This window comes from Ananas comosus, linkage group 2 (genome assembly GCF_001540865.1).
Source record: "Ananas comosus cultivar F153 linkage group 2, ASM154086v1, whole genome shotgun sequence".
Classification (NCBI taxonomy): Eukaryota; Viridiplantae; Streptophyta; class Magnoliopsida; order Poales; family Bromeliaceae; genus Ananas; species Ananas comosus.
In genome coordinates, this window is record NC_033622.1 from 675,324 (window position 1) to 695,458 (window position 20,135).

The 20,135-nt window shown below is 36.9% G+C and overlaps 2 protein-coding genes and 1 long non-coding RNA gene across 7 annotated transcripts; 2 read left to right on the forward strand and 1 right to left on the reverse strand.

Moving 5' to 3' along the window:
• On the forward strand, nt 956–4,897 carry LOC109723687 (17.4 kDa class III heat shock protein). 2 transcript variants are annotated; one of them, XM_020252157.1, is made up of 3 exons: nt 956–1,097; nt 3,754–3,949; nt 4,487–4,897. In XM_020252157.1, exons 1-3 carry the CDS (start codon nt 1,030–1,032, stop codon nt 4,745–4,747), a joined length of 525 nt encoding a protein of 174 aa, XP_020107746.1. In that variant the 5' UTR covers nt 956–1,029; the 3' UTR covers nt 4,748–4,897. The 2 variants fall into 2 exon arrangements, with proteins under 2 accessions (XP_020107746.1, XP_020107738.1); XM_020252149.1 differs by lacking the exon at nt 956–1,097 and having other exon boundaries at nt 3,463–3,949.
• LOC109723671 lies at nt 5,512–16,611 on the reverse strand. Of its 4 annotated transcripts, none has more exons than XM_020252118.1 (11): nt 15,716–16,611; nt 14,778–15,054; nt 14,393–14,566; nt 13,530–13,682; nt 12,703–13,173; nt 9,863–11,977; nt 9,044–9,237; nt 8,764–8,919; nt 8,106–8,340; nt 7,073–7,386; nt 5,512–6,330 (listed from the first exon to the last, which is right to left on the reverse strand). In XM_020252118.1, exons 1-11 carry the CDS (start codon nt 16,486–16,488, stop codon nt 6,033–6,035), a joined length of 5,160 nt encoding a protein of 1,719 aa, XP_020107707.1. In that variant the 5' UTR covers nt 16,489–16,611; the 3' UTR covers nt 5,512–6,032. The 4 variants fall into 4 exon arrangements, with proteins under 4 accessions (XP_020107707.1, XP_020107698.1, XP_020107724.1 ...); XM_020252109.1 differs by having other exon boundaries at nt 14,393–14,578; XM_020252135.1 differs by having other exon boundaries at nt 14,393–14,578; nt 14,778–15,080; nt 15,716–15,851.
• Nucleotides 19,531–20,105, forward strand: LOC109706633. The gene is made up of 2 exons (XR_002215278.1): nt 19,531–19,658; nt 19,834–20,105. It is a non-coding gene; the product is annotated as an uncharacterized LOC109706633 (long non-coding RNA).

The following is a 20,135-nucleotide window of genomic DNA, read 5'->3' on the forward strand; positions in this document are numbered from 1 at the left end:
CAATAGTCTGGGCCTCCGAGCTCCTCGCTGTTATCTGACTCTCATCCATGCGTAGTGCAAGTCCGAACCACCCGGCTTCACTCACCGCAAAGAATTCGTGGGTAGCACCAATATCCATCACAACTCAACTCCGCATCTCTCACAAGCGAAGTATTGTCCCAATGCATTGTCGGCTCCAAGTCCTTCCGTCAGAGTGACTCTGCTCACTCCAACGTCGCCGCCAAGGTCGCACCTTTCGGCCAAACTTCCGTCCCAAATGAGCTCAACATAGCTCTGATACCACCTGTTTGTTTCCGTACTTCATGTCGGTTACGATATATTTTCTGCGGTTTCACTGGAAAACGCAGAAGCATATCCCTATATGCTTTTTACTTTTTTTCTCAACTCCATTTTATCTAATAGCGTTAGATAGACCTCAATACCAAGCTAAGCCTAAGTCAAGGGCACAAAAGATATTTTGACTTTTGATCTTTTTTAAATATATCCCTCTACCGTCACCAACATTTCTTATTTGCCCTTAAGTTAAGGACAAAATTGACATTTTAATTTTTTTTAACTATAATAGATATTTAACTCATATTTAACCCAAATTAACTTCACCCGTCGTAATTGTAAGAATATTTTAGAATAACAGAGAAACATACAAAAAATATATTGAAAAAAATAAAAATAAAAATAAATGATATATTTTTAAAGTTATGAAAAATATATAATTTTTTTTTAGGGCGTAAAACCCCCCAAACTAATTAGTTCCCGAGATCATGCGCATAAAATTTTTGTCGTGCAACAACACATGCCTCCGGGGAATCCGGAGTCAGCGGTAATTTCACCTTCAGTCATAGTGAGTGTGTGACGCGACTCACAATCGGGGATCTTCTAGATCGTTCGCCAGGGGGGACACCGCGTCGCCTCTCGAACGTTCCCTCCCCGCCTATTAATCCCTCTCCGTCCCTCCTGTCCCCGACCAAACCCTAGAAAAAAAAAAAAAGGGGCATTCGGAGAGAACGAAGGAAAGCGTCGGTGAATCTAATGGCGGATTCGGCCCTGTTCGACACGGCGGTGAGCCACCTCTTCCACCTACCGGAGACGCTCGAGAGGCTCGTGTTCCCCTCGCCGCGNATATATATATATATATATATATATATATATATATAAAAAATAGATTTTATCTGCAGCAAAAGTAGAAGCACTAAATTAGAGCGTCTACTCTGAGTTTGCGTCTACTCTAGGTCTCAGACTATTTTTCAATCCAGCCGCAGCATAAGTACCATTTTGTTTTTTAATTTTTGTTAGAATGTAAATGCAATGTAGGCGAAACGCGTTATCCTAAAACATCATCCTTAGGAAGGACTAACAATTCAAACTAAAATTCAAACTCGAACATAAATTATCTGGAGATAACTTACTCTGACATCCAATACTTCTCCGTAAGAGACACGCCAGGGATACAATGTATGGATATGCCCTATACTAATGTAAAATTGCAAGTTGGTCCTTATTAGCAGAGCCCAGTGAAACATCGGAATCAACCGGCCCGGACGAAGAAAGCCCATCCCAAGCAAGCGCAGCCCAATAAACTACTACGCTTGGGTTCAGAACGGAGAAATGGGCATAGGATCAGCCCAGGCGAACTATTACTGTTCTTACTAAAAAAAATAAAAACATAGAAATATATGAAAAAATAACACTAATAACGCAACCTTAAACAATTCAAATATTTGGGTCCGATCACAATTTATATATCTAAAAGAGTTCTACTACTTTTCCCGTCTTCCCTGAATACTGCTTTCTAAAAGACTATTTAATGCTTATAAATAATGTAATAGGATAAATAAATAATATAAAGCTATTTAATTAATTCATACTGTAGGTCAAAATAATAATATGATTATTTTACAAATTGACGTACAGGCGATAGGTGAAGGTTAAAAAAAAGAAAAAAAAAAAATCAGCATCGAATCCACTAGCCAACTGCAGCGATAGGTGAAGGACCGGTCAAAATAAAATAGCCAAAAAAAATATAAAAAAATAGAATAAAATCTCTTTTATTCATCCCCGCGCTCCAAGGAAACGGTTATGTGAGGCAGATCAACAGACAAAAATTTTTTGAGCACAATCCCCATACTAATAGTTTGGGACAGTGTGGATGTACGCCACATGGCCGATCTGTCGGTTGCCCTTCTCTACTGCTTTCTCTCTCTCTCTCTCTCCCAAAACACAGGTTTTTTTTTTCTTTTTTTTTCTTTCAATTGATGGCTGTCGCGGATGGACCACATAGCATCCATATGTAAAGTCTCCAAACGAATTAATTCGGGGATCATGTCTATAAAATTTTTGTAATGGACAATTTCTTATATATTCCTTAAAAATTTTCAACTTTCTGATTTAACCATCTTAGAAAGCTAATATTAAAAATACTTTTTTTACGTTTTAACTTATTTCAGATATATCCCTAGAGTTAAAATCTGTTAATAAACTCTGTTATCTGTATAAAATTACTATTTTATCCTTTCAAATATACACTTCCACCATCATCGGGCCTTAAGACTTCGTTTGGAATTGCGGGGAGATTACGTTACGTGCAGTGAGGTAGTCTCGCCTCCTTGGCCTTCGTGGCATGCGATGTCGCGAAACCCGGACCTCGACGCTAGAGGCGTGCGGATTGAGTCGCGGGGGCGAAACGCGTGGGAGGCGAGACGCTTGGCTATACTCATATTGTACAAGTTGGGGGAGAACTTGTAATGTCCTTGGGCTGGCGACGAAGGCAGCAAGGCATTCGGTTATGAGGCACTCTCGAGGAGAGATCGGTTGGCAAGACGGGAGACACCTAGCTTGGTGGCCAACCTCGGTATTGGGGTTGCTCGTTGGGGACTCGAGGAGTCCGACGAGGGGTTCGATTACAGGCNAAATTACTATTTTGTCCTTTCAAATATACACTTCCACCATCATCGGGCCTTAAGACTTCGTTTGGAATTGCGGGAAGATTACGTTACGTGCGGTGAGGTACGTTGAAAAAATATCCTGTTTGTTTCCGTACTTGCATGTCGGTTACGATATATATTCTGCGGTTTCACTGGAAAACGCAGAAGCATATCCCTATATGCTTTTTACTTTTTTTTCTCAACTCCATTTTATCTAATAGCGTTAACTAGGCCTCAATACCAAGCTAAGCCTAAGTCAAGGGCACAAAAGATATTTTGACTTTTGATCTTTTTTAAATATATCCCTCTACCGTCAGCAACATTTCTTATTTGCCCTTAGATTAAGGACAAAATTGACATTTTAATTTTTTTTAACTATAATAGATATTTAACTATTTTAGAATAACGGAGGAACATATAAAAAATATATTGAAAAAAATAAAAATAAAAATAAATGATATATTTTTAAAGTTTTAAAAAATATATAATTTTTTTTTAGGGCATAAAATTTTTGTCGTGCAACAACACATGCCTCCGGGGAATCCGGAGTCAGCGGTAATTTCACCTTCACTCGTAGTGAGTGTGTGACGCGACTCACAATCGGGGATCTTCTAGATCGTTCGCCAGGGGGGACACCGCGTCGCCTCTCGAACGTTCCCTCCCCGCCTATTAATCCTTCTCCGTCCCTCCCGTCCCCGACTAAACCCTAGAAAAAAAAAAAAGGGGGCATTCGGAGAGAACGAAGGAAAGCGTCGGTGAATCTAATGGCGGATTCGGCCCTGTTCGACACGGCGGTGAGCCACCTCTTCCACCTACCGGAGACGCTCGAGAGGCTCGTGTTCCCCTCGCCGCGCCCCGACGAGGCCCACCGCGGCGTCCGCCACCGTGGCCACGGCGGAGGAGGCGGCGCCGCTGCCGAGCACGACGGTGAGAAGGGGTTCGGGAGCGTCCCCGCCGACGTGCTCGAGACCCCCAAGGAGTACACCTTCTTCCTCGACGTCCCCGGGTTCTCCAAGGCCGATATCCAGGTACTAATTCTCTTCTGAGTTGTTATAATCGTAGCTTAATTTGAGTAATAATAATATGTGAAATTAACATTTTTGTTGTGGGGGTTTTTTCAAAAAAATTTTATTTTTAAGATGTTTTTACGTTGCAATAGGCCTAAATGTGAATTTGAATGAAATGGAAGAAGCTTGTATTTTAATAAAATAATAAAAGTACTTTAAATGAGGCTTTTGGCCTGCTAAGATAACGCAGTGCACGGGTTATATTTTTAGAATAATTTTAAAAAATTACTAAGTTAAAAATTCAGAATTTTTTTTTTTTTTTTTTTTTTTTTTTTTTTTTTTTTTTTTTTGCCTTAGAACCTCATTTTTCATCTGATTTTTCACAATTATAGCTTAAATTATTATAGATTCTCTCACTGAGGGTACCTAAGTGGGCACTGGAAGTTGTAATTTAATCGAATTTATTTTTAAAAGTTTTGAAGAACTGGCTACAGAAGAAGTTAATTTGATATTTCAAATCCAACAATGCAAGTTATTGACCTTGGTATTCAAACATAGGTGACATTGGAGAATGAGAAGGTGCTGGTAATAAAGAGTGCAGGGAAGCGAAAGAGGGAGGAAGCAGAGGAGGAAGGATGCAAGTACCTGCGCCTGGAGCGGAGGGCCTCACCGCGATTCTTGAGGAAGTTCCGGCTACCTGACGACGCCAATCCGTCGGCGATCACCGCCAAGTGCGAGAACGGCGTGCTTACCGTGGTCGTCGAGAAGCTGCCGCCGCCGGAGAGCAAGACAAGGACTGTTGAGGTTACAATAGCTTAGGAAGGGTCTCAATCAAGGGTGTTTTGTGATTAAGTGATGTATTTTGTATAAAGAATTTGTAGTCACCAGTAGTTTTTTCGTTGCAGATGTAATGCGACTTTATGTTCTCCTTTTGGGCAAGTAATAGGTAGATCCATGCTTCTTTGGCTATTTTTTTGTCTTCTTTCTCTCGCTTTATAGATACTGAGATGAGAGCAGTATTTAATGACCGGGAAAAAAAGAGAAAAGATACTCTGCAGTGAATAGAAACTCCAAGGCTAAGAATAAAAAAAGAAATTTTGTTATCATCAATAACCAAACATATGGACCTGCATCTGGTATAGCCCGATCTGAGTCTTGTATAGTTCTTGTTAAAAGGCACCATTGCGAAGCCGCGTATGCGTTGAATACTTGAATATGCGCTGAATTGGGTGCGATCCAAACGATGTATCCCACATGATAAGTACAAGCCAGAGTCTTTGAAATTTATGTTCCTGCATGCCAACAAAGCAGAAGGCTGAAATTAAAGATCCGTAAAATGGAGTTGTCCTGTAAAACTAGCGAAAAAAAAAAAGTGAAAGGCAGGGGAGGGGCAAACAAAAAAATAAATAAATAAAGTAAAATAAAATAAAAAGGGTTGAGTCGACTGTATTAGTACTAACCTGTTCATGAGGATAAGGCATGATGTTGCTTTGATCAGATCTCCTTCTTAAGCCTTGGATTATCAAACACTTTGATTCATTCTCCCCAGGTAAACAGAAAGGATAAACAAATGCAAATACACATAAAACAAACAAACATGCGCACAAAGCAAAAGGGAAAACAGGATAATAAAATACCGAGAACCTATTCTCGCCAAATAATAAAATAGTGAGTGCTCGGCTAAGTATATATATATATATATAATACCTGATGCTATAGCAAAATCATGTCTCTATACATGGCATATACACTGTACACTCACTTCACTATACATCTAATTCTGCCATGCTGTGTCATTTGATGTTTTAAGCAATGACAGTTATTCCGTCGACAAAAAAGGTGCATCTCCACGTTGCAGAGATATTGAGATATCTCAATCTCTAGCATACTGCATCATCTCTAATGCCATTGCAGCAGAAAGACTTGCTCCATGTATCACTTTTAAGCTGAGTTTATTCCTCCCCACCTCTCACAAAATGTTTCACAAAGCGATTACCTGTTTGATTTACTGATTCTGACTTAAATATTTATGCTGTACCGATTCCGCCTGGTTTCTCATCAAATTGTTGATAAACCAATTTATTGGTGTCTCCAAATAATGCTCTCAAGATACTGATGAAGCATTCTTCTGATGTGGTTTTTGCGGAAAGAAGAGAATTGCTAATAAAGCACTGAAGCAAAGGCCAACGGCACCGTCAAAAGGGTGCAAAGGGTTGGTGCTCCTCAGCCAGAAAGGTGTGCCGGGCTTGTATATGATGAAACCGCCAGTTTGTAACATATAATTGGCGGTCATAATTCCTGCACGAAAGCCAATTGGCGCAGCGAGCTTTCCATGGGCATTCTGCTTGATTCCGGAAAGCACCAAAGATAACAGAAAGAAACCTGGTATTGAAGGTGGGGACCTGCAATTTTTATAAGACATAAGAGCAGCTGCTTCTCTGTATAGCTCAACTAGCTATGTTGATAATTTAGTATGAAAGATTATGAATGTTATTTGAAACCTCTACATTTTCGAAGAAGCAATTCGAAACCTCTATATTTTCGAAGTAATAAATGAAAATTCTTAGTTCCTGCATATTTCCTTTCAATAGCATAATTGTAATATTCTACAAAACAATTGAGTTTCTATAAGGAAAATATCATCATAAGTGCCTCAAATCCTTGTGCCTCCATTAACATGTAAATAGAACTTAGGTCCAAAATCAGAGATTCTGAAGGTAAAGCACAGGAAAGAAAAAACTTAAAAAGTGTGACAAACTAAAAGTGGATCAGGAATAGATTGAAAGCTAGAATGGAGTCAAACAAAATGGCAAACATACTGTCAACAAGTGTTTTTTGTGAACATATTCATATCTTCTCGTTTTTGGCATAAAACAATTGACTTTCTTTTTAAAAGCTTTAGCTTGTTCTCCAACTTTACAGCCGAACTGCCCCTCCACTGAAGGACCAAAGAAAGCAGTTTTTATTGATCAATTTTGAGTTTCAAATATATGGGACAATGGTCTAATAGCCATTGTCCTGTAGTAAAGGATTAATTTGGCCCTAAAAAGTGAAAGCAGATCAATGTTGCAAAGATCCTGCCTTTGCAACTTCAGGAAGAGGTGGACTTTTACTGCAAAAAGGCTGAACAAAACTGAAACATACCTGTGAATCAAAGAAAATGCAATACCGGATAGTACAACAGCCTGGTAATATCCAATATCGACAGCAATTTCCTCTGGAAGCCATGACCTGAATAATAACTCTTCCACTAGAGCAATGCCAGTTGCTGTAACAAGCCCTCTAACAACCAGCATTATTGTTTTTGTGTAAGTTCTGAGTAGGATAATAGCACCTGCTGATAATGACGGCAAGCTTGAAGGCCAAGAGAGGCATGCATAACCAAGTAAACCATTTATCGAATGTATACATAAGACAACCATAACCCCTCCAACCAAACCCTTCAGAAAATCATAGACCTGCAGCAAATATCTTAAAGTTAGCAACTGCTAAACTGATAATTCACAAAAATGGGGAAAAAAAAGGAAAACTCTGCCAACAATGTGATATGTCCTGGAAAAAAATTAAAGGTGGAACTGCATGGAGACCCTTCAATTTGAAGATCATTTTGAAATTGATCCCTCAAATTATTTCAAAAAAAAATCTCTCAAAGTTAGCAACTGCTAATCCTTGGGACAGTGAATTACAAAACTGATAATTCACAAAAATGGGGAAAAAAAAGAGAAAACTCTGCCAACAATGTGATATGCCCTGGGAAAAAAATAAAGGTGGAATTGCATGAAGACCCTTCAATTTGAAGACCATTTTGAAATTGATCCCTCAAATCATTTCAAAAAAAAAAATCCCTCAGCTGTATTTTTTTTGATAGATAAACTATTTCTTTCTTTGATTTCAAAGAAATCTTGTCAATTCAATTTGGGTCCATTAAAACTAGTTGCTGTTAGCGATTGGCCATTAACTGTTAATAGAATAAACAGTTCGGGCAGCAGAAAACCAAGTAAAGCAGTTGAATTTAACAGAATCATCATTATCTTTAATGGTATCACGGTATCACTAATTGAACTGGAGTTATATAATAAACAAAATACATGTGTTATAGGGTGTGGGAAAAAAAAGCCTATTTAAAAATAACCTATAGTTGAGGGGTTTACATTTTTACCAAAATTAAATTTCATACCCTGGCTGCAGATGTGAGTTCGAGCCCATATTGTTCAAGTGGATCATCATACCCCCTAATTCTTTTGCCCCACAGCATGGTGAGGATCATTACAGAGACGTAAAGTCCTACTATGCAAGCATAGCCAGCGATTCCAGTAGAAGAATTTGTTGTCCAACTCTGAACAAGTGTTGGCATAAGGGGAATAACGACAGGAGACCAGAGAACAAGCACCATGCAGGCAAAACCTAAAACCCTAATGTTAAAGCCAATAAAACAATTAGAAAAATCAAAAAAGATGTGGAAGAGAACAAGGCTAGTAGATGTGAACACTTAAAACTTCCAGAATTCACCATCCTAAAGAAAATCTGGCGTCTACATATTGACATAATTGCTAATGTTAATATGGCCTCTTCTTATGGGGTCGATGTCCCTAAACAAGTTCTTCGCACACATTATTCCAAATGGCATGCCAAGCACATGCAATTCTCTCATGGGTGATAAAATTAGTACATGATAAAATAAAATAAAACACAATATTACTTCAAGAGAGAATTTCACAGGAAGCTAATTATGCAGAAAACCACTAATTTCACATTCTTCATAATTCATGCGAAAGAGGAAGACGTAAAACAACCAGTTAGTTCTACCAAAATTAAATAAAACAACCATAACCGACCTCTGCAGTAAAGGCCGTTCGGCAATATGTAAGAATAAGATGAGTCGGTCGGTCAAGCTCATAGCACCACGTATGCCACCCCAAAGTAGAGCAATTTTACCAACTAATCTCAAAATGCCACCCTTTTGTCCCAGTTCTGCTAGAACAGCAACCAGTCTTCTCATACATGTCCAACATAAACAAACGCCATCTTAAGACAAGTAGGAAGATCGAAGAGAGAGGATATTATAATTTATGAGGAAAACAAGAAAATAAGCAGAAAACTGAAAGTAAATCTTACCTTTCATGATCAACTTCCCCATCACTTTTTGTAGGTACTACTGGACCAGCAACAGACATGGCTTTTTCAGCAAGGCTGCTCATTATATTATTCTGGCTTTTTTCTTGCACTGTTTCCCCAAGCTTCAAATGTTCCTCCAGGATAGATCCCTTTGGAACAGATGAAGATTCCATTGCTTCTTTATCTTCCTCGCTCTTTTGTTGAAAAAATAAACAGAATTATGAACAGTCAGCAAATAATTGGTAGCATTTGTATCTCCTGGGTGCTTTTGCAGATACTAACAACATTAGGGAAGAATAATGTTAAGCCTGTCTCAGCAACTATAAAGGTGTACCAAAATAACATTCTATTTGAATTGAAAGCTTTCGCCTAAAAAAACAATCTTAAAAAACTGTATTTGATCACTTAGAAAACTTCAGTTAACAATGTTCAATCCTTTAGTACCTATATATTATCCAATCTTCTCAAAATATTCTGCATAATCATTACCCAGTTACTTGAAGAGAAATTTCTGGCTGATTTCTACTGTTAAATATACATCATTATACATAAAATGCATGGTGAGATACTAGGAAGCAATGCCAAATAGAAAAAGAAGAGGAAAAGAAAAGAGAAGGAAAAGAGCAAATGCGGCATTGCTCCTCGTCTATGTTTGGTGTCAAAGAACCACAGCCTGACCAAAGAAAATTGAGTTTGACGAGTCTAAGGAATAGAAACAAAACAATAACAAGATATAGCAAGCACAACAATTGCTTCAAAGAGCATAGAAGCATACCACCTATAAAATTAGTAATTTTGTAAGCAAATGTGATGCTTTACCTGATGATGTGCCAACAAAGCTGAAGCACCCAAAGCAGCTGTAACAGCCCCAACCATGATGCCTTTATTGCCTGATCTGTTTGTCTCAAGGCTTTTACCTACACCACTCGTTGACTTTTCTATCTCATCATGTCGAACCTTCTCATCAAAATGACCTTCATTGCCAATGCCATTCTCTAAAGCATGAATCTTCTCCTGCATCTGGCCATGTTCACTAATTGCTTTGTTTCGATCATCATCCTGCTGAACACCAACATGGAAATAATTCCTTAAAGACGCTAACACGGTACCTACAATGACACCAACTGGAAGAACTTTCCGCAGATGGCTTGCCTCCTTAACTGCAGATGATATCGTCCTAATCATAAACTCTCCTTCAATTGAGCCATATTTCAGTTTAGCTGGCTCATCAATTTTTGAGATCGAGATCAGATTCAATTCACTGTTGCAAACAACTTCTTGAGACACAACAGTGGCGAGACGTTCCATTTCATTTGCAAGGCTGCTCTGCAGTTCCTCTATGACAGATATGCCTAATCTGCGACCAACTTCAACTTTCAAAGCTTCCAGTAATTTTCCTTTAATCAAGAATATCAGCTCCTTTATTGCATCATCCTGTGCAAACTGACCGCTGAGTGTATCAAATTCTTGAGCTGACTGATTATTAGATTTTGACAAGTCAGTTTCTAATATAATGTATGATGGCTCAATAACATTATCCATTCCAACTAACCTTGGCAAGGAATTAGAGGTTTGAGATTCTTCGGAAACACTATGATATTTTCTGCTGTCACTTATATCATCGTTAATATTCTTAGCCTGATCTGCCATTTTCCATTTACCTTCTTCTGGGTCAAGGAATAGATCAGTTGCTGTGTCTAATTCAGACGATTTCATTGGTAACTGTTTGGAAAGATATCTATGAAGATATGCGGCACATTGCATACTCCAGTAAGGATTTAGTAAAACGTTCTGTTCAGGCTCAACATTGTTTAAGACATAACCTTCCAAATAATTACTAACACTATTATTTTCTTGCGAGTGCCTATTGTTGGTGTTATTTTTTGGTTGACTAGACGAATGAATTATGTTTGACTCAGCACTTACTCCATTCTGCCTTTCCTCTATCTTGTCAGGCACATTGTTGTTCAAGAAAGGCTTGCCATCAGCTGTATCTAATGTTTCCTGATCCTCTGCCTTATTTGTGTCAGCATTTTCAAGTTCATTTCTTTTCTCTAATTGGTCAATCATATTCTCAATAACTCCAAACACACTATTAACCGCCATCTGAGTCGAGTCATCAAATCCAGTTAAGGCATCTAAGGCTTGAGTTATACTGATAGAGGGTGGTTTCGAAGATGGGTGTTGTGGCGCAGGTTCTACTTTTGAGTTTTGCACACTTTGATCAACCATGTTCTGAGCAGGCTTTTCTTCATTCAGCTGAGTTCCATTCACTTCCTTTTGTATCACCTGGTGTTCAGAAGTGGATTCGCTAGATGAAAATACTTCTCCAGAAATTGAAGACTGAGCTTGTGTATTTTGTTCTGGAAGAGAATCTGCTCTCTTGACTTCATCTTTAATGGTACTACCATTGGCATCATTAACCACTTCTTGATAATCTAAAGACTTCCCAGCTATTTCATGGCCCTGGTCGACACGATGCTGCTCACTATCATCATCTCTTGTCATGGAACTTGGTTTCTCAAATTTGTTAGGCTGGATCTTTTCACTTTCCATTTGAGATTCAGGTTGGGATGCCTTAGCTTGAGATGACCCAATATTTTCGTGGGTGTTGATATTATCCGAAAATAAATTAACATCATTTTGTGTTACTTCCTCACTACCAGCAGCACTTTTACTGTGATCTGATGAAGTGGCCTCACTACTCCCACTTGAAGAGGTTGAGAATCCCTTTATCTTATCTTGGATCCTTGTCTTGACTTCTGATGCCACATTAGTCCAGCCAATCTTTGTTAACGAGTCAAGATTCAAGTTTGCTCGCTGAGTTTGCAGGATGTTAGTAACAGCAGTTGTGAGCTTCCCACGGACATCTTCTGGAACAGCTCCTTCCAGAGCTTTCATTAGAGTTTCTCCTTGTTCCATGGCAGTTAGAACCTTAGGAAGGAACGAAAATTTAACTTACAGCAAGCCTTCCTACTATCGTTCAATATATACTTCACATTTGTAAGATACCAAAGCATAAGCAAACATACATGAAAGCAGCAACTATCTACATTAAGTAGCTTTTAGGCATCCAATTATTGCCTCACATGATAGATGTATACTAGGTGTAGCGACATTAAAACAGCAGCTTTGAAGAAAAGAAAAAAGATAAATACAATTAGTCAAGCATTAATGATTTCATATTTGCACTGTCCTCATTTTTAATGAATGATTGGCACAGAGAATATATATGAAACTGATAATAAGGTCCAAGCTATTATATTCCACAAAAAATTTCGACTAAAACTATTATCATATTTTTTTTCTCCTAATTCTGACTAACACAAAGCAGACTGAAGTCAATTTAAATCCGATTTCCACAAAGCTAGGTCCACCTACGAAACCCCATAGCTCAATTTGTAAGGGAATCTTGAACAGAGAATTCATTTCCAACTTTGGTGAAGAAAATGTGTCATCAGAGATAAGTAAAAAAAAAAAAAATCAACATTTAGCTCAATGTTCATTTTTTTTCTTGCACAACTGCAAAACAAGTTTAGAGTTTGAAAGAGACCACAAATTGAAACAGTTGAGATGAATTTTTTTAAAAAAAAAACAATCGGCTTAGAAATTATGGCTATTAGCGACAAAATGGAAGGGATATCATTTAGATGTTGTACCTTCCTTTTCTGTTCATCATTCAAAGTACCCGGCATAGTATAATCAAGCATGTTCATGACAACAACAGCAGTTTGTAGTACTTGACTTTCGTCACTATCTACCAAGCTATCTTGTTTCTGCTCCATATCACCAACTCTATTGGCCCTGTCTAATTCAGTAGCTTGTTTTGATCGGCTGTTCTCCTTGTTTTCTGCTCTAGAATCTCCATTAAAAAGTGGATCAACAAGAAATCCATTAACAGGATTTGACTGTGTCAGCTTTAACAGAGAATTTCTGTTTGGAATATTATGGCTAGCAAGAAAAGTAGCAGAAGCATTGCTCCCACGAACTTTATTCTCACTTGACGTTTTCTTGTCTGATGCTCCACCATCAACAAATGCTAGACCTTTTGAAGGATTGATAGTGATATCTACATCTTTCAAAAGAGGATGGCGGCCCTTTAAAAGTGCAAGCTCCACTGCAGACAGCCACTGCACAAGTCAAATACATAAACTTAAGATAATAATAACTTCCTACAGTATCATAAGAAATGATAGAATAGAAAGCGATAAAGCTAGTTGTACATATTCGCATTGAAAATTTTAAAAAATTATAATCAATATAAATGTTAAATAGGTTTTCAAAATGGGATCTATATATGAAAGCATTTGAGGAAAGTAAGAGCTATTAAAAACCTCACAAAAAGGCCTTCAACGAGTGCAATGAGAAATCAATTTCTCAAAGAAATATTAGTTAGGACCATATTGGCTACCACATGAACAACCCAAATAGAGACACATTGACAACTCAAATGGAAACAATCAAACACTCGTTTCCAAAATATTACCTCTATGGCAAGATGTTGGCACCAAAGAACAGCAGATCTCTCGATTCTGATGTTAGTTGAAGGCAGACAAGAGCAGAGGAGGAGGCTTGTAAAAGGATTTTCTGCTATTAAACTACGTGGTACAGAAAATAGTGGCACGGTCCCATCGTCACTCTATAAAATTTAAATGATCAATGAGGCCTTTGAAAGAGAAAATAAAAGTTCCTCACAATAATTCACTACCAATATAAGCATAAAATAACCAAAGTCCAAGAAATTACTCCTAAAAATCAGAGATTGAAATTGGTTGGCACGTATAATGTAAATTTCAATCACATAATTGCCTTAAAACAAAACTCAGAGAATTTCATACAGTTCATACGGTGGAAATTAGAAACTCTAATATTGAGGTCCATGGAGTCCTTGCGAAAGTTCTTTCTTCAACAAACTACAGTTATACTCAGTATCCCCTTAGAATACCATCAAGCATATCTGTAGCTGAGATAAAGAGAGATAAAACATGTGCTTTGCAAGAATATTTCTGTATAGAGGCACAGAGGATGTCACATAATAAAAGAAAAACAGTTTATGCTCTAAATATGATACAGATCTGTGAAATTAGGGTCTTCAATATAATCAGTTAGCAGCATAGAATTGCATGCAATTGTCTTATCAGTCATCACAGGATTAAAAAGCAACAATTGGTAAAAATGGAACAGGATTGCATGATAATAAGAAGATAAACATCACCGAACTCAGCAATATGAGACCAGATTAAATGATTATCATAAGATAAATGCTGAAACCAACACATCCACATAAGATAGAGCAGGTATGCCAAGTAAAAAGTGAGATATATTCAGTTTCTGGTATTAAAATATTGCCTGAATAAAAAGTACAGGAATCTTCACGCCTCCAACTAATTGCCTTGAACTGTTTTTTGCATAGAAGGCCTCAACACTATCAAACCCATAAGAAACCATGGATATTCCTACATCAAAATCACGAACAGATGTAGCTGACAAAGCTTTTTGAACATCAAAACCTTTAGCTCGTCCCTGGAAGAATTCCTGAAAAATGTAAATGTCAATAATCTGTTGCACATAGTGAAGGTGCTATAAAAGCTATATGTATCTAAAAATAGTTAAACATAATTTACTTAAGTAATAAATTTCCTCCTGCAATGAAAAATTTTGTTCCTTTAATAATTTCCAAATGAGAAATACAAGAGCATAAAAAATATATCCATAGTTAGAAATATATAGCGACCTTATTAGCTCGCAGAATATCTATCAACCCACTAGTCAGCTTTTGGTCCAAAGCAATATGATGAGGGAATGACCTTGTTGCTTCCTCCAAGTCAAAAGGGTTGTCTATGCATACAGCAGCTGTGAGAGGAGTAGCCTCTCCTACTTCAGCAAGATACTTTGTCAGCATATTTGCACCGTATCCCCACCCAACAGCCATCAGTGTTGTCCATGGCCTCAAATGATTAACAAATTGAACTGCTGTGCAGATATCATCGCTGTCAGCAGCTGTGAATAACCTACATGAGCAAGCAGCTTAGAAGCCCTACAATTAAGAACAACTAACCATTCTCAGTAAGAATATTCAATTCTTGGATAAAACGTATTCTTGCACAAGTCCCAGTCACAAGGATAGGATTGGAACTTCCTAAAATGAAAAATGTTTGGAATATCAAGAAAGCCGGAATATTAAAGATAAAATCGTAAAAGTGAGATGAAATTAAGAGAGACATGCAAAAAACAACCAACTGACTATCAACAAACAAATTAACCAGAAAGAGTTCTTCTCTACTGTTTGATTTCTCTCAAAATATATATATATATTTTGATGTCTCTCTTACTACTACCTATTTTAAAACGTTGCGAGTTATATTGCTGGCTCTTTTGTTCTTGACAAATTTAGTTCATTTCAACTGATTTCCTCTGGAATTGCTGAATTTCTTCTGACACTCAAGAACTCAACTAACAAAATTGAAAAGCAAGAAGAACTAGGTTTCTGTCGAGTTTAGTTAGACAGAATGATTCCATTTGCAACTATTTGCTTCCCCTTTCATCCAACAAAATGGTACAAGAAATGTTTCACAAAATTCAATTCTTTCACAACAGCACCCGAGTCTAATCCTTCAATATTTAGTCACATTAACAAAAATAAATATTCAAGAACTCCAATCACATATTCACCTGGCTGTGGTCAGAGGAGAGCCGCCACACCCACGTGGATTCATCACAACAGGGAAATACCCATGCTTGAGCGAGTCCACCACAAAGATCCTCACATTTCTATCCATGCTCCCTTCAGCAGTACCCGGCACAATCAGTATGGTTGAATCCAACCCATGCTCCTTCTCGATGTCTAAATTATCCGGCCAATCCATCGATATCACGCCTCCGTCATCTGTCCCGACAGAAACCCTCTGATACAAGACCTCGTCATCCGTCCCCCTCTCCCCCTCCTTCTCTGCGGCAGGGATCCTTCCCCTGCTCAAATTCACGTAGTGCCGCTCCTCCCTCACCAGTCTCTCGTTCAGTCCATCCAATAATTCCCCGCCGTCCTCGAACGACACCGAGGGGCATCGGAGGAGCACGCACCGATTGAACGGGGTTGGGCTCGTGAAGAGGATCCAATCCCCGACGGCGGTGTCGGATTCAACGCCGAGGTTGGTTCTTCCACTCCGGCGGTGGGCGGAGAGGAAGATGGCGGCGCCGGAGATGAGTCCGAGGGCAGGGCCGAGGACGGCGTGGGAATTGGGGGAGGGAAAGGCGGAGACGAGGTCGCCGAAGATGTCGCCGAGGGAGGAATCGATCCAGAGCTGGGGTCTCCGGCGGCGGCGTCGGCGCCGGAGGAGGAGGAGGTCGTGGCAGATCCTAGGGTTCCGGGGAGGGAAAGCGGTGTTCTTGAGGGGGAGAAAGGGGGAGCGGAGCTCGAGAGGGGAGGAGACGAAGCAGAGTGCCATGAGGAGTCGATCTAGGGTTTCGAGAGGGGGGAGGCGTCGAAGAAACCCTAGGCGTGGAGAGGAGGAGGGAGGCGGATAGAACGGGTAGCGGTGAGGAGGAGACGAATGGGAAGAGCACGTGAGAAAGAGACGCTGATTGCGGCTATTTATACTAACGTTCTCGATGTTTCGTCGACCTTTTAACGGCTACATGACTCTAGCGGAAAATTGAATCCAGAATCACCTTTCCCTCCATATTGCGAGAATCATCTTTCCATATCTTTTTTTTTTTTTTTTCAATTTATGATTTATTAATATTTAATAAAATAAATTAATGGCAATAAAGTTCAATTTTTATTTATCAAGTGGTGGCTCTAATTTCTCTGATTATTTTTAAGAAAATTGACAAATAGTTTATTTAGTTTTTACTAGAAAGTAAAGTTATCTCAAAATCATAAATTATCTTTTTCAAAAAATATGTGGAAATAAAAGTTAATAGAGTGAAGTAAATGTGCTTTTCATTTACAATTTAATATTTTTAGAAAAAATAGCCCGTTATCTATTTCATTCATTTCGCAAATAATATTTACAATTTATTTTAAAGCCACTCATTAGTAAATCAATCAAACAACCGCCTTTGTTGCCTTTGTTACTTCGCCAAGTTCAATACCACCCTTCAAATAAAAGAAAACAAATCCTAAATTAGGGCTTGATTATAAGAATTAGTCGACTAAATTAAAACATCACATCATTTTAATATAATGATAGTAAATATTTAATTAACTAAATTAAGTTGTAAGATTTGATTATAAAAATTAAGAAAATTTAAACCATCAGTTCTACTAGATTAATGTTTAAGTACTTGTAGGTAGTAACACTCTGTTTGGAAACTTTAATTAATTTATAATTCAAAGCATTCTAGTAGAAAAGGATTTTGGGTTGAAATTTTTCTTCAAAATGGAAATAAATGGATTAGTTTCTATTGCTTACTTTCCTATAAGTCCTGAACCATAATGATTACTATATGTAAATCATTTAATTTACTTGCACTTCTAAATTCACCCAAATCAACAAAAATCAACCAAAATTGCAAATTAATAACTATCCAAACATCGCATTTTATAAAACGTGAAGCAACTAGCCTTCGGATATAAGAGCTTGAGTACCAACAGTTAAGTCTTAGCTAATTACACTAGATACGGTCGATCGTTAGATTGAGATGTTATTGCCAATACAGTATAATTAGATATATATATACAGCTAGAAATATAATAGTTATGATTATATACATATTATTTGACTGTTTACAATAAAAAATATTGTAACTATAAATTACTTATTTAGTTGCATACATTTGATAAGTGTATTACAAAATTTTATCATTTTATACATACGGTGGTGTTCATCTCAGAGATATATTTACAAAATCTTATCGTTTTATCATTTTATATATATTAGATAGTGAGATTATTGTAATATAAAAAATATTTTTATTTGAAAGGTGATTAGACAAGATAAGTCTTTGTTTTTTTGGTTTATAGTTACTCTTTCTAACTTCTCCAATTTGCATGCCGCGAATTTGGTTATAACTCAAACTATTACAGTAGAGCATATTTAAGCAGCTCTAAGGGTGCATTTGGTTCGGGTTATCTTGACAGGATTACAGGCAATCCTGTCAGGATTATTACATTTTGTTCATCCAATATGTAATCTGGTCGGTAATATAGTATTATTATAAATGGTGCAGGATTACACCGAAAATATTACCGGGGGTAGGGTGTGTATCTTAGATTACTAAAGACGGTTAATATTGCATATTATATAAAATTACAAGTTTATCCATCCAACTACCGAAACCCTTTCAATACGTCATTTTAAAAATTTTATTTAAAAATTTTGAATTATCAACTTTTAAATTTTAAAATTTTAAATTTGAACAAAAATACAAAATTTAATATTTTAATTTAAAATATAAATATGAAATTTATAAATTTAAAATCTAAAATTTAAATATAAATTTAAATTTAAAATTTAAAATCTAAAATCTAAATTTAAATTTTAAATTTTAAATTTTAAATTTTAAATTTTAAAATTCAAAATTTTATTTTAAATTCTAAATTTTAAATTTAGATTTTAGATTTTAAATTTTAAATTTAAATTTATATTTAGATTTTAGATTTTAAATTTATAAATTTCATATTTATATTTTAAATTAAAATATTAAATTTTGTATTTTTGTTCAAATTTAAAATTTAAAATTTAAAATTTTTAAAATTTAAATTATTTAAAATAAAATTTAGTAAAAAAATATTATTTGTAAATAGTAAAAAAAAAGTTTACCAAATATGACTAAGGATAATTTTGGAATAGATTACACTTTTTTGTCAAGATTATTGAATTTTATATACTGAACCAAATAATATTTTTTTACTAAATTTTTAATCCAGCATTACATTACTGCATTAAACCAAACGTGCTAATGCAATATCAGTATATAAAATTCAATAATCTTGACAAAAAAGTGTAATCTATTCCNAAAAAGTTTACCAAATATGACTAAGGATAATTTTGGAATAGATTACACTTTTTTGTCAAGATTATTGAATTTTATATACTGAACCAAATATAGTAATACTATAAACATTGTAATCCAGCATTACATTACTGCATTAAACCAAACGTGCTAATGCAATATCAGTAGTAATTTCATTTAGAAATCCAAAATATCTGTATATATCGAAATACTATGTAATATTATATAACTCAAACCAAACGTGCCCTAAATGTAATGATTATCAGTTGGATTTAAATACATTCAAATAAATACTTAATTTGAATCCGTACATAGTTATAATTGCAGTATACTTGCCATCTGTATTTGTATATAGTTATAATTGCATTATAATTGCAACAGTATGCAAGGAAACGGCTCCCTAATGCTCTCATTCCCTGGTACGCTGGGGCTAGTTATATGCGGATCTACTCGATAAAAAAACACATTCAAACCCGGAAAAAGATCGGGTCAATTCCCATCCGACTCAATCCGATCCGCTTCGACCCGATCCAATCCGATCCGATCCGAGTCTTATCCGGAAGAACTCGTGCTCTACCCCGTTCTGCAGGTTTCCTTGTCCCCTTCACCCTCCTCACACGTTCCCAGAGAATCGCTTCCCCAATTCGAGGCGTTGAAGGTAAATTTTTCTAATTTTCCATTTTAATTTCTCTATTCAAATCCCTTTACTTGGATTCTATATGCTTAGATGATGCAATTTTCTTGTTAATTTGGTGTTCTGCATAATCTAGGGTTTGCTGTAGATGGGATATGGAAGTTTTAATTGTTCTGAAACCGAATTATAATCTTGTTAGTGTGCTGTCTTGTGATGTGAAGGAGAATTGTGTCATGGGCCGAGCAGGCAGATCGGGTATAGGAGCAACCCGCATCACCAACCGAAAGGAGAAGTGACTTATCCAAGATTGGTATCTGTGATACAACCTACTGGAATCCCACTTGCAACTATAATTGCAACATCAACCACTACTGCAGTCTTTTTATAAATTATTCTCCCATAAATAAGAACTCCTACCTGTAATTCCTTCAAGCTGAAGATAATAAGAATCTCTATTCTTTCTTAATCTCATCTCCTATCTCCTCGCCTCCCCCATCTCTC

Coding starts and splice junctions, on each gene's coding strand:
- LOC109723687 (XM_020252157.1), top strand. CDS start 1,030: ATGGCGGATTCGGCCCTGTTCGACACGGCGGTGAGCCACCTCTTCCAC. Junction 1,098..3,753: donor CTACCGGAGACGCTCGAGAG/GCTCGTGTTCCC, acceptor GACGCTCGAGAG/GCTCGTGTTCCCCTCGCCGC. Junction 3,950..4,486: donor TCTCCAAGGCCGATATCCAG/GTACTAATTCTC, acceptor ATTCAAACATAG/GTGACATTGGAGAATGAGAA.
- LOC109723671 (XM_020252109.1), bottom strand. CDS start 16,488: ATGGCACTCTGCTTCGTCTCCTCCCCTCTCGAGCTCCGCTCCCCCTTT. Junction 8,920..9,043: donor GGGGAAGTTGATCATGAAAG/GTAAGATTTACT, acceptor ATGTATGAGAAG/ACTGGTTGCTGTTCTAGCAG. Junction 8,341..8,763: donor GAACGGCCTTTACTGCAGAG/GTCGGTTATGGT, acceptor CTTTAACATTAG/GGTTTTAGGTTTTGCCTGCA.